Source organism: Armigeres subalbatus, chromosome 3 (assembly GCF_024139115.2).
Source record: "Armigeres subalbatus isolate Guangzhou_Male chromosome 3, GZ_Asu_2, whole genome shotgun sequence".
Classification (NCBI taxonomy): Eukaryota; Metazoa; Arthropoda; class Insecta; order Diptera; family Culicidae; genus Armigeres; species Armigeres subalbatus.
In genome coordinates, this window is record NC_085141.1 from 114,617,079 (window position 1) to 114,632,008 (window position 14,930).

Below are 14,930 nucleotides of genomic sequence, written 5' to 3' on the forward strand. Positions count from 1 at the left end.
GAAAATAAATCGGTTCTTGTCCTGACAAGATTATATTCGACACCATTATATTCGGAAGAAAGTAAAAGGCTATACTGTAACAGTAACAAAATCCTGGCAAGTGAAATTTGCTCGCTAGGTTCTGAGTTTGTGCTGTTGTGAAATCAAATGCGTATTAGTAAGACGCTGAAATTTTCCCCACTATAGTGGCGTCTTCATCGGTTTGGCTGTTGACACCATCGAATTTTCAGTCATAATGCGAATAAATTTATTGCATCGACGAGACGAGCCAACCTTGGGCTGAAAGTCTCTTTAATAAAGATATAAATAAAATTATTGCATCGCATCTTTCAGCCACGTGCTTGGGATTTTACTACCTTCAGCAACTTTGAGCCATTGCCAAGCGATTGTGTTCTGCACTTTGAATGAAGTTCATCTCGGAACCGATTCAATTTTCAAACGCCAACAGAAAGATTTTGTTGTACGAGAAAGGTAAAAAACAAAGTTAGTTAGTACTTATTTGAAATCTCTCTTGGCAGTGTGTAGCATGCATAATATCCATTGCCACTATCTACATTATCGACCTTATGCCTCACACGACACGCCGTACGCAACCGTGCCAACGCGCCACAATTTGAATTAACCATCAGCAGGCCATGACTTCCAACACGTTGGCCAAGCAACCAGCTTTTCCCTCGACCAGTCACCGACGACACGTAAGTACTAAATATTTCATCCCCGACAAATATTTTTATGTTTGGCACGGCCCTTTCAGATAATATGAATACATTTTTGTAGCAACCACCCGCCGACAGCCGATGCTCGGACCGGCACTGACGCTATGATTCCGCTACCGAGAAATTGCGCCCAGCTGCTCTTTCGTTGGAAAAGCCACTTCCAGCTGTTGCGCGTAGTCTTGGACCAGTCTACCATCTTGTAGACGCCCAATGTTTAGCCGCGACGTTCGGCTTCGACGCGTGTTGTAGAGAGTTCTGAGCGCATGCATACTGCAACGAGGTAGTCGTCGAATTCAATATTTCTAATTTACCGTCGATTAGAATGTGGTCAGTTTGGTTTTCGGTTTCTGAGTTAGGTGATCTTCATGTGGCCATGTGGATATTATTGCGAGGGAAGAAAGAGAAAGCTACCATTCCGCGGTGGGCTGCAAAATATGCATCGTTGGTCGTTGTCGTTCGATACGGTATGCAGACTGATGGCAAGAATGATCGACAAATATTCTCAACAGTGTTATCAGAACACAATTATTTTATCTCGTTTCACTAACAAAACATAAGCCTGTGGAAATTATGAAACCAACTCCAATACCAACAGCGACTTCGTGTGTTATCTTCTTCACTTTCAATTGTTCACTTTCTCACAATGCCTCACATTATGATTCACAGCGAGACTACAGCTCGAAAACAAAAAAAGAAAAACGAATCACTTACAAATGCAAATATATTTCTTTAGAACAAATTTCAGACTCGCTTTCACAGCGCACTTGGGGGCTTGCAGGTTTCTTGCCAAACCCAGTCGGCCCAGTTAACGCAGGTGAGCAAGACAGGGTCAAACATTCCTTCGGTTGGGCATCGGACGGCAGTGGCTGCGGTGTTAAGGGTGCTACATTGCCAGTAGGCAGTAGGGTCCCAATTGTTTCTCCAGTATACTTGGGACAATTCCTCGGCATTGCAGGCTGGTTGTCCGTTACTGTCATCTCGGACACAGGCTGCAGCAACGGCAACCAGGCAGGCAAGGATAATGACTGTGGATTAAAAAAACTTAATTTCTAGTATTTGCTTCACCAAAGAGCTTTGCTATTAACAACTCACATTTCATTTTGTTGGAGAAACAACTACTGCTTTCTAGGCAACACGTTAAACTGGAGAAATCTAACGAATGAATGACAATCGTCTTGCGCCAGTACATGTTTTATACTTAAAGAATGAATCGAAACAAAAATAGTAACAAGTCCAAAAACATTACAATTAAATTTGGCAAATTGCCCTCGTTATCGTTCAATGGAGGCGGCACCTTTATCATGATCACAACGAACATGAAGATAAAAAATTACCTAGACGATAACTGACTCAACATGCTTACATGTGTTCACTAAAATTTTCCTAACTGTTTCAAGAACATTGATTTATTCTAGAATCATTGAGATAGTTCATGTGTGTTTTTAATTAGTTAATCTTAAGCACAACAAGTAAAAGGATCTGCTCTGTTTATATACGCGATATTATTGGCATTCATTTGAATCTACTTAACGGTGACGAGAGCAATAATAGTTTTTCGTAACATAATTGAATGTTACATCTTTTTGAGTTAAATGTTACATGTCAGATGAATGTTTTGGCCAGAATCACGGAAAGCAATGTCGATGAACAAATATGGTGGACAACAAATACAAGCCTATGGAGGAATTACATCAGCAACCACATCTTGAACATCGGACGACTACGATGGGCTGAGCATGTTGTGAAAATGGTACTCGCTATTGTTCCAACTGGTTCTGCGAATCGAGGCGTGTAGCGAGTGAAACGCATTGTTCAGGTACTTACAGAGAAGCTAATCAATAAATTATCATCAATAAATAAATGAGCGGCATCTTCGATAACGAAAAGCTTTATTGTAATGTTCACCGGAAATTCGAAAATCTATATATAAATAAAAATTAGGTTAGGTTTCCTTCATGACGATTTAACTCACGGACAAGTTAATTGAATGGCTAAATTTTCTCCCTAATCGATTCGTCTTGGGATATGTAAGGTTCGTGTGTACAAAAAGTAGGTTAATTTAACGGGAAAAACTAGAAAATCAGTAGAATACAGTTTGGGTCTAGTGGATGAGGGAAACAAACCAATAGCACAAAAATTGATCTAGAGTGCGGTGCTGCAAATAGTTCAAAATATGACATTTGCATCACAAACTTTTTTTTTATTATTTCTTTATTATAGTGATTTTTAAGTAAGTACAAAGTTCATCCCTTAACATCACAAACACCTAGGCAAAGCTGCGTATTTTTCGCTAGTGTATTATGTCTATGAAATTGATTTCATCATACGAAATTCACCATGGAAAAAGTCTTGTCTCCTTTAAAAATTACAACTTTTAAAAAATAGTGACTTAGTGACACTCCTCCTGGATTATAATTATTCAACAGAATTGAAATCCCTTTAGTTTATTGTAGATCATTGGTATGAAATAGATGTAATACTGCGTTTTGACAGGTCCAGTGAATTGAACAACTTAAAAATACCAAAAATGACGAACAAAACAATTTGCACTCTTTGTTTTCGATTATATTGATTTGGGCTCATGTTATGAACTAAAAGGAGGAGTAACCCTTTATTAGCTACGCCTTGCAAGCGTGGCTTAAAGAAGCAATAGGGGAAGAGGCCCCATTAAAGCAGTCTTTGCTTAGCTAGGGCATATTGCCTCTCCTTCCCCTAAGTGGAGTAGACTACACATGGCGAAAACACTTTAGTTTTGTTCGATTTAGGATCAAACGTCACTCGAGGCTTGTACCCTCGTGCATGCATTGTAACGAACAAAACATCACATGCTGAAGTTTCGAATAATTTTTTGGCGCTCAAATTTCAATAATACAAACATCAGCTTCATTTTCAATGCCTTCTGCGGGACAGATCTTCAAAGAAAATCTAGCTTGCAACGCCACTTGTCGGCTCAGTGCAGTGGAGGCGCATGATGATTGTTTGCGTGGGTATCTATCTCGAGGAAACCACACTGCGGCTGAGTACCCGCAGCTGCTGGTGATGCTCTGATCGGAACACCTCCACATCACTAGAGTAGTACAAATTAAAATGTAGCATAAACATGTGTTAGGATAAACATCAATGCTACCGATATGGGACAATGCGATACAACGTATCGATCTTGAATCATTATGGAGAGAATTTATCGTTATCGTGGAAACCGACAAAATTAAACATAAACATAATTACACAGGTGATAAGGTGGAAGATGATTTGTGAACATTACGTGAGACTACGCGACTAACGATGTTCGTTGAGATGACTTACTGCATCGATCACTTCAGCCATGTAGGCGAACAGCAGACAATATTACCGGATATACAGGAATTCACACGATAAAATAAACTTGGCTCACAAACGAACGATTAACAGTGTGTTTTTTTTTTCATTTCCCACGTTTCTGACTACACTTTTAAAATATATCACTCTTCTTTTTCTTTTATCGGCCAACAGTTTTATTTATTACCGGACTAAGGCCGGAGTGGCCTGTGCTGCACACAAAAGTCTTCTCCATTCAGCTCGGTCCATGGCTGCACTTCGCCAACCACGCAGTCTGCGGAGGGTCCGCAAATCGTCCTCCACCTGATCGATCCACCTTGCCCGTTGTGCACCTCGCCTTCTTGTTTCCGTCGGATCGTTGTCGAGAACTTTTTTCACCGGATTACTGTCCGACATTCTGACTACGTGCCCGGCCCACCACAGTCTTCCGATTTTCGCGGTGTGAACGATGGATGGTTCTCCCAACAGCTGATGCAACTCGTGGTTCATTCGCCTCCTCCACGTACCGTCCGCCATCTGCGCCCCACCATAGATGGTACGCAACACTTTCCTTTTGAAAACTTCCAGTACGCGTTGGTCCTCCACGAGCATCGTCCAGGTCTCGTGTCCGTAGAGAACTACCGGTCTAATGAGCGTTTTGTAGATAGTCAGTTTGGTACGGTGGCGAACTCTATTCGATCGGAGCGTCTTGCGGAGTCCAAAGTACGTACGATTTCCAGCCACTATGCGTCTTCGAATTTCTCTGCTGGTATCGTTATCGGCGATCACCAGTGAGTCCAAGTACACGAATTCTTCTACCACCTCGATTTCATAACCACCGATAGAAACTCGTGCGGGGTGGCTTACATTGACCTCTCTTGAGCCTCTTCCTATCATGTACTTCGTCTTCGACGTGTTGATGACTAGTCCAATCCGTTTAGCTTCGCTTTTCAGTCTGATGTAGGCTTCCTCCATCCTCTCAAAGTTACGTGCCATGATATCAAAGGCGTCGGCGAAACCAAATAACTGGACGGACTTCGTTAAAATCGTACCACTTGTGTCGACCCCTGCCCTTCGTATTACTCCCCCCAAAGCGATGTTGAATAGCAGACATGAAAGACCATCACCTTGCCGTAACCCTCTACGCATTTTGAAGGGACTCGAGAATGCCCCTGAAACACGAACTACGCACATCACCCGATCCATCGTCGCCTTGATTAACCGTATCAGTTTATCCGGAAATCCATTTTCGTACATTAGCTGCCATAGCTGGTCCCGGTCGATTGTATCATATGCGGCTTTGAAGTCGATAAATAGATGATGTTTGGGCACGTGGTATTCGCGGCATTTCTGCAATACCTGACGTATGGCGAACACCTGGTCTGTGGTAGAGCGTTCACCCATACCATAAATCCCGCCTGGTACTGCCCCACGAACTCTCTTGCAATAGATGTTAGTCGGCGGCATAAAATTTGGGAGAGTACCTTGTAGGCAGCGTTCAGCAATGTGATTGCGCGGTAGTTGCTACAATCCAGCTTATCGCCCTTTTTGTAGATGGGACACACGACACCTTCCATCCACTCCTGCGGCAGAACCTCATCCTCCCAAACCTTGGTAATCACCCAGTGCAGCGCTCTAGCCAGTGCCTCACCACCGTGTTTAAACAGCTCTCCTGGTAGTTGGTCAATTCCAGGGGCTTTGTTGTTTTTCAGCCGGCAAATCTCCTCCTGGATTTCCTGGAGACTCGGATCCGGAAGTCGCATGTCCTGCGCGCGTGTTCCTAGGTTCATTATCATACTGCCACGATTGTCTGCCATATCGCCATTCAGGTGCTCTTCGTAGTGCTGCCGCCACCTTTGGATCACCTCACGCTCGTTTGTAAGAAGGTTCCCGTTTATGTCCTTACACATATCGGGCTGTGGCACGTGGCCCTTACGTGAACGGTTCAACTTCTCATAGAACTTTCGTGCGTTATTAGCGCGGTACAGTTCCTCCATCTCTTCACGGTCTCGATCTTCCTGCTGACGCTTTATCCTCCGGAAAATCGAGTTTTGTCTGTTCCGCGCCCGTTTGTATCGTGCCTCGTTGGCCCTCGTGTGGTGTTGCAACAATCTCGCCCATGCTGCATTCTTCTCCTCAACTAACTGCTCACATTCACCGTCATACCAGTCGTTTCTCTGATCCGGAGCCACCGTGCCAAGTGCAGCGGTTGCGGTGCTTCCAATAACGGATCGAATATCTGTCCAGCCATGGCACGGCAAATGCTGGGTAAAGCGTACCATTGGTACTTCGCGTACCTGAAGGAATAAAATAGACCCCATCTCGCGGTCCTTAGCCTCTTACCCAGCAACTCCTATCCTTACCTCCCCGCGGTGCTGGCCGGGATACGAGCAACCTTAGGGAAGATCGGGTAACCAACCCCGGTGGGAACTATGGTCGTATGCTGACAGGGAAGGGGGGGTTTGCTCCTTTCCGGAGGTGCAAATCTTACTGAGCGTCTGTTCTCCATGTCAGGATCGGCTCACAACGGCGTCTGTTCTCCATGTTAGGGGCGGCTGATCATCGTCCGAGTGCCAGCGAGGGACTCTAAGTGAAACTGTGCACCATGGTCCACCGGAAATAAGGAGGAATGGTCCTCCGGAAATTTAGGGGGTTTGGTGTCAGGCCCTGCAAGCCAGCCTTTAAAAATCATAAGCAACGAACAATCAACAAGAGAGTACGGACCGGAACCATCAGCGAAGACCACTGCGACGAAAAGGGACTAGCGATTGGAAACTCGGTTCGTGGAACTGCAAATCTCTCAACTTTATCGGGAGCACACGCATACTCGCCGATGTGCTCAAGGACCGTGGATTCGGCATCGTAGCGCTGCAGGAGGTTTGTTGGAAGGGATCAATGGTGCGAACGTTTAGAGGTAATCATACCATCTACCAGAGCTGCGGCGACACACACGAGCTGGGAACAGCTTTCATAGTGATGGGCGATATGCAAAGGCGCGTGATCGGGTGGTGGCCGATCAATGAAAGAATGTGCAGGTTGAGGATCAAAGGCCGGTTCTTCAACTTCAGCATAATCAACGTCCATAGCCCACACTCCGGAAGCACTGATGATGATAATGACGCATTCTACGCGCAGCTGGAACGTGAGTACGACAGCTGCCCAAGCCACGACGTCAAAATCATCATAGGAGATTTGAACGCTCAGGTTGGCCAAAAGGAGGAGTTTAGACCGACTATTGGAAAGTTCAGCGCTCACCGGCTGACGAACGAAAACGGCCTACGACTAATTGATTTCGCCGCCTCCAAGAATATGGCCATTCGCAGCACCTACTTCCAACACAGCCTCCCGTATCGGTACACCTGGAGATCACCACTGCAGACAGAATCACAAATCGACCACGTTCTGATTGATGGACGGCACTTCTCCGACATTATCGACGTCAGGACATATCGTGGCGCTAACATCGACTCTGACCACTATCTGGTGATGGTTAAACTGCGCCCAAAACTATCCGTCATCAACAATGTTCGGTGCCGACGACCGCCGCGGTACGACCTAGAGCGACTAAAGCAACCTGATGTCGCCACTGCATACGCGCAGCATCTCGAGGCAGCGTTGCCGGAAGAGGGTGAGCTCGATGGGGCCGCTCTTGAAGACTGCTGGAATACAGTCAAAGCAGCCATTAACGACGCAGCGGAGAACAACGTCGGGTATATGGGTCGAAGTCGACGGAACGATTGGTTCGACTAAGAGTGCAGACAGATTCTGGAGGAGAAGGACGCAGCGTGGGCGGCCGCGCTGCAGCAAGGTACCCGGCAGAACGTGGAACGTTATAGACGGAAGCGGAGACAGCAGACCCGCCTTTTCAGGAGAAGAAACGCCGCCTGGAAGAAGCGGAGTGCGAGGAGATGGAACAGCTGTGCCGTTCTCAAGAAACACGCAAGTTCTACCAGAAGCTCAACGCATCCCGCAAAGGCTTCGTGCCGCGAGCCGAAATGTGCCGGGATAAGGAAGGGAGCATCTTGACGGACGAACGTGTGGTGATCGAAAGGTGGAAGCAGCACTACGAGGAACATCTGAATGGCGCTGAGAGTACAGGCAGTGAAAGTCAAGGCAGCGGAGGAGATGACTATGTCAGTTCAGCGGACGATAGAAGCCAACCAGCCCCCACCTTGAGGGAAGTTAAGGATGCCATTCAACAGCTAAAGACCAACAAAGCCGCTGGTAAGGATGGTATCGGAGCTGAGCTCATCAAGATGGGCCCGGAAAAGCTGGCCACTTGCCTGCACAAACTGATAGTCAGAATCTGGGAAACCGAACAGCTACCGGAGAAGTGGAAGGAAGGGGTTATTTGCCCCATTTACAAGAAAGGCGACAAACTGGAGTGTGAGAACTTTCGAGCGATCACCATCCTTAATGCCGCCTACAAAGTGATATCCCAAATCATCTTCCGACGTCTGTCACCATTAGTGAACGAGTTTGTGGGAAGTTATCAAGCCGGCTTCGTTGACGGCCGCTCGACAACGGACCAGATCTTTACTGTACGGCAAATCCTTCAAAAATGCCGTGAATACCAGGTCCCAACGCACCATCTGTTCGTTGATTTCAAGGCGGCATACGACAGTATAGACCGCGTAGAGCTATGGAAAATTATGGACGAGAACAGCTTCCCTGGGAAGCTTACCAGACTGATCAAAGCAACGGTGGATGGTGTGCAAAACTGTGTGAAGATTTCGGGCGAACACTCCAGTTCGTTCGAATCGCGCCGGGGACTAAGACAAGGTGATGGACTTTCGTGCCTGTTGTTCAACATTGCGCTAGAAGGTGTTATGCGGAGAGCCGGGTGTAACAGCCGGGGTACGATTTTCAACAGATCCAGTCAATTTATTTGCTTCGCGGATGACATGGACATTGTTGGCCGAACATTTGCAAAGGTGGCAGAACTGTACACCCGCCTGAAACGTGAAGCAACAAAAGTTGGACTGGTGGTGAATGCGTCAAAGACAAAGTACATGCTTGTGGGCGGAACCGAGTGCGACAGGGCCCGCCTGGGAAGCAGTGTTACGATAGAAGGGGATACCTTCGAGGTGGTCGAGGAATTCGTCTACCTCGGATCCTTGCTAACGGCTGACAACAACGTTAGTCATGAAATACGAAGGCGCATCATCTGTGGAAGTCGGGCCTACTACGGGCTCCAGAAGAAACTGCGGTCGAAAAAGATTCGCCACCGCACCAAATGTGTCATGTACAAGACGTTAATAATACCGGTTGTCCTCTACGGACATGAAACATGGACAATGCTCGAGGAGGACTTGCAAGCACTCGGAGTATTCGAGAGACGGGTGCTTAGGACCATCTTTGGCGGTGTGCAAGAAGACGGTGTGTGGCGGCGAAGAATGAACCATGAGCTCGCCCAACTCTACGGCGAACCCAGTATCCAGAAGGTAGCTAAAGCCGGAAGGGTACAATGGGCAGGACATGTTGCAAGAATGCCGGACAGCAACCCTGCAAAGATGGTGTTCGCTTCCGATCCGGCAGGTACGAGACGGCGTGGAGCGCAGCGAGCGAGATGGGCAGACCACGTGCAGAACGACTTGGCGAGCGTGGGGCGTATCCGAGGATGGAGAGATGCGGCCTCGAACCGTGCATTGTGGCGTCAAATTGTTGATTCAGTGTTATCTGTTTAGATGTTAACTAAATAAATGAAAATGAATCTGTCCAGCCATCTTCAAGAGATGCTGCACCTAGTTGCTCTTTGGTTTGGAGTGCCACTTTCAGCTGCTGCGCGTAGTCTTGGGCTAGTCTACCGTCATGTAGCCGCCCAATGTTTAGCCGCGGCGGACGACTCCGTCGCGTGTTTTACACCGTCGAGAGTTTTGAGCGCAGACATACTGCAACGAGATAGTGGTTGGATTCAATATTCGCACTGCGGTAAGTGCGTACGTTCGTGATGTCGGAGAAGAATTTACCGTCAATTAGGACGTGGTCGACGTGGACGTGGATTAGGACGTGGTTCCACCATGTGGAAAACCATTGAAGATATAGTTTTAGGGCGTTTAAACGCCAGTGTTTGGAATATGAGTCATGTTCGGAATTTGAGTCAAAACGGCAATTATTGTACGACCAAAGTGGAACAGGTAAGGGGCCGTACACTAAGTACGTAAGCAATTTTTCTGGGATTTTCAACCCCTTCCCCCCCGTGTAAGATTTTTCCTATATAAATATGTTTTATTTATATAGAGCGTAAGAAATCCACTACATGATTTGCGGTCCAATCAGCGTCATAGTATCCTGTCAGTTCCTGGATACCCTAGTGGCCCGAGGTAAACAACCCTTCAGGGAAGTTCGAGATGTTTTGGGAGATCGTGATGTGGTCTACATGCAGGCCATTTATAATTTTCTTTGTGCTTCTGATATCAAAATCTAATAGTTTGTTTTTTTTTTCTTCAAAGTTTTTTTTTTTGTATTTAGTCTCTGCTTTCTATTCCGTAGAGCACCATAGCTCTTGTCATCCGGATGATGCTCCCAGTCGAACCATTCCTCGAGCACGACGACACGCCACATCGGCCCTGACGCCAAGTACCCGGATGAGAAGCTGAAATTCCCTGATCCCAAATCCATAGCCCCGTCCATCCTTATACATTGTAAACTAATCTCGAGTCACCACGAGTACGCTGGCTTCTACCCCTCTCTTACTAACTGAAAAATTAAATGATATTGATTGTATATATCGTAAAGAACCATGGCTCCGTAAAGTGTTATACACACCTGAGCCTACCAAATAAACGAACTTGGAAAAAAAAACCTGTCAGTTCGAACGATTCTTTTGCATCGCCAAGCATCAACTTGTAGTTCTTAGTATACACTAAGTAGCGCACCATCCTTTTCGCCTCCGTCCAGTATACCCCGGACGGACAGTAAACTTTCCAACTCAGTATTAAAACTCTCACAGCTTTATCAGGGCGGCTATTCGTAGTGAAATAGAGAAGCGAATCAATTAGGCGATGGTACTTGGCGTTGTCCATCAGTTTCTTGCTCTCGCTAACTATTTTAAAGTAGCAGCCTATGAGTCGACCAAAATATTTGATCCTTTTGATTTATCAAATTTCAAACGCTTTGCAATTTTTACGAAGAATACTTCCTGGATAAAACCTTCCACGAGCCTAGCCTTGAACCGCTCTACTTTATCTTCGGTTTCGAGTTTCTTGCGAAAAACCCACTTACATCCAATGATATCACGGTTGGTCGGTGGATCTACAAGTTGTTCGAGATCAAAGAATAATAATTGTACTCTTCTTTCATTGCACGCATCCACTCCTCCTTGCGGGAACAGTTCAGTGCTTCATTATATGTCACTGGTTCTTCGTTAGTCCATTGCAACCATTCCGAGTTCATTTTCTCCAAATCTAAAGAGCACACATCTCGTTCATCTACGATATTGCTTTGCGCATTCTTCAGTTTCACGAATTTGTTCTTCTTCCAGCACAGGTTCTTGCTGATATAATGAAACAGTGTTACAGCTAGAAACACCTTATGAAAGGATTGTCCCATATTTCCCAAGGCTCTATTTTGCCGCTTCAACAAATCTCTTATTAAAGGGTTTCAATATTTTCATCTTTTTCCATTGAAATTGCAATAGTTCACAAAGAACTTTACCATGAAACCTACAAAGCTTGAAAATATGAATATGTCTGTTTGAAACCCGAGCAGCAAATTCAAACAAAATTGATTACAGCAACTTGAATGTGACAAAATCAGGTCGTCGCATATGACCTACGTGGAACATGTGTGATGCTAGGGTATTGTTTATTTGTGGAACGTCTACCGAAAGTTTTATTTTCCAATAAATCACAGCTATCGCCACAATCAATTCAATATTCTATAAGTTGCTTGAAACCAGGCCTATGAATCATTCTCAACATAGTTAAACAACGTTATAAGAAAGGTATAAAGTCACTTGGAATGAAAGAGTTAATATTATTTCTTCAAATGGACCTTTAATATCAAATTGGAATACCTAGTTCTTGGATTTAAAAAAATAGTTGGCGTTTGTATTAAATATGCATTCTCTGCAGAAAATGTCAAAAAGCGATCAAGAAACTAGAAAAGTGTTATCAAAAAGATCAATTACTATATTTGTAAAGTTCATTTTGCGTCCAAAGGTTCTATTATATTTGAAGTTCTCGATAGCTTGCTTTTGAGCTATACAAAGCGTCATTCTTCCTTGATTACGGTAAAATTAGGGGAAGGTGGGTGACTTGATCATCGGGGTGACTTGATCACCCCCTGTTTTATCGAGAACTAAAGTAGTTTTGTTCTAGCGTATGTTTTAGTATAGATCCTCTAGACAAATGACCTTTATTTGGATTGACAACTTTATTTATTCTGCTGGGCGTTTTGTATGTTTTGACCTGCCTAAAGATTTTTTATTGACCACGCAAAATTTGAACAACTTTCCATAACAATGACCAAATGCTTACGTTTTTTCACAGCAGAAACGCCATATATATGCTTAATGATCTGTACTGATGAAAATGTCAACATTCCATCACCTCTCCTCTCTAATTTTATAAAAGCAAGTTCTTGGAGAGGTAGTGGCGTAGCAAAAAAATTGGCCTGGGAAGGGGGGTTTCTAATTTTTATTTAATTTGATAGGGTTCGAAAAAATAATTCTTCTAAGAATTTTGTCTCTGGGGGGTGGGACAGTGTCTTACACAATAACCGACCTACAATGCTGAGAACGGCATATGCCAATGGATGTTCAAATGATAAAATATAAAAGATAAATATAAAATATAAAAGATAAAATATAAAAATATAAAATATAAAGTGATATGATCCCGATTTTAATTTCGACGATGATTTAGATTCATGTAAATTTAGACTAACAATCAGAGATGGTTTGAGTTAATTAATCGGAGTTTGATTCATTTGCCAACTACTCATAACAAAAGCTGAATTTTGATACACTGCATTTTTCCTACACCCTAATTGAACGGTTCGTTTTTCAAATTATATTTGGTAAGGAACTTAATTACCAGTACTTCCATATCAGTCCTATTTGATTTTTAGCAATTTAGCGATCTCAAGCTATACATTTTACTTCGAGCAATGTACTGATGAATAGAATTGTAATGTATTATGCGTGAACTTTGCGATTGACTTTTATACCATACAGTACTTACATTTCGAAGATCAGCTTCGAGAATGAGTCCTTGACAAATGAGTCAAACTCTGGCTAAATTATTGATACCATCCCTGCTAACAATATCATTGCAGGCCACATACAACACGCTCAACCTCCTTTTTTCTAATCATAATCATGATGTGACTGATATGCGATTACTGCTACAATGGGACACACTGACTTGATATTTTTCAACATAATTTTCGAACAAAGTTTATGATTTTATGATTCTTGAGTGAATAGTAATTTAATCTAAAACGTTTGGTGAACTTAACTCGAAATCTGCCCAAATGCAAATGGGATTGATATGCGATTCACGGAAGTAAAGGTCCAGGAACAGACAATCTTCCGCGTGCATTTTTTTCAGAATTGCGCCGTTGTGTGTAATGATATAATTGAAAAATCTCTCCCGATGGTGGTTCATAAAAAAATGGTCATATTATGCTTTTTTAAGTGTTTTAATAACCATAAATAATGTATTATAACAAATCTGTAGACTTGTAGAGAATATGTAGTTTTAAATTTCAGCTTTTGGATCTATATCCGTGTAAATACTGGAAAATTTATCGAAGAGGATCGAAGTAAGCCTTGCGCGCGGTCGGCTGTGTTTGATTTTCTGACAGCGATTTTTTGTCTCTTGGTATCGTAAAGTTTTTATTTCGGCTGGTGCTGCCTCTAGGATTTTTCCGGTTTCAGATTTCTTAAACTACCGGATAGGTGTATCGCTACGAGTGCGAGTAAAAAAAATGCGGTTTGGTTTTTTAAAGAAATATTTTCCTTAGCCTAGCGGTAAGATGCGCGGCTATAAAGCAAGACCATGCTGAGGGTGGCTGGGTTCGATTCCCGGTGCCGGTCTAGGCAATTTTCGGTTTGGAAATTGTCTCGACTTCCCTGGGCATAAAAGTTTCGTCGTGTTAGCCTCATGATATAGGAATGCAAAATGGTAATTTGGCTTAGAAACCTTGCTGTTTATAACTGTGGAAGTGCTGAATGAACACTAAGCAGCGAGGCGGCAATATCCCAGTGGGGGATGTAATGTTAACAATAATAATAATAATAATAAGAAGAAGCGTATAATGTAGAAGCTTCATGGGAGCTAAGATTTTCTCCCATTTTATGGAAATGGATTATTTTGGTGAGATTGTTTCATCATGTTCTTACTATATGGTTCCTACATCAAAGTTAAATATACGCGTTGAATTGATTTAGCCGGAAGTTTGCTTAGTGTTCATTCGGCACTTCCACAGTTATTATCAGAGAGGTTTCTCTTTCTAACTCCCAGATTAAATCTGACTGTAAAACTATTTGAAACGGACAGGTTTCTTCCATAACATCACTGTCAGCCAGTGGGGGTTAGTTTGTACATATACACACACAAATACTGGAAAATTTCTTGAAATTCTTCATGCTTCGGGAAAATGATCTGATGGATTTTAGTCGTTATGTACGTTCGATACATAACTGCAAGTTGTATTTCTGCAATGCTTTCTAACTATGATTCGAACGGCATTCGCTAACTGACACGTACACATGTTGCAGCTATCGAACAGCTAGAACGAGGAACACATTCATCCCAGGTATTCGGTTCAGGGTTAATTCCACACCAACATTGAAAATCTTATTAGAAATCGACCTGCACAACGAACTATCTATGTTGCACACATGATGTCGAGTACCGAGCGTTCACATCAAAATTCTGTGCTGTGCCTTTGTGTTGACATTCCCAACGT

The 14,930-nt window shown here is 43.7% G+C and overlaps 1 protein-coding gene across 1 annotated transcript; it reads right to left on the reverse strand.

Moving 5' to 3' along the window:
• Positions 1-1,419: 1,419 nt before the first annotated feature.
• On the reverse strand, positions 1,420-1,876 carry LOC134224783 (uncharacterized). Its single transcript, XM_062704347.1, has 2 exons — positions 1,809-1,876; positions 1,420-1,741 (listed from the first exon to the last, which is right to left on the reverse strand). Exons 1-2 carry the CDS (start codon positions 1,813-1,815, stop codon positions 1,470-1,472), a joined length of 279 nt encoding a protein of 92 aa, XP_062560331.1. The 5' UTR covers positions 1,816-1,876; the 3' UTR covers positions 1,420-1,469.
• Positions 1,877-14,930: the final 13,054 nt, after the last annotated feature.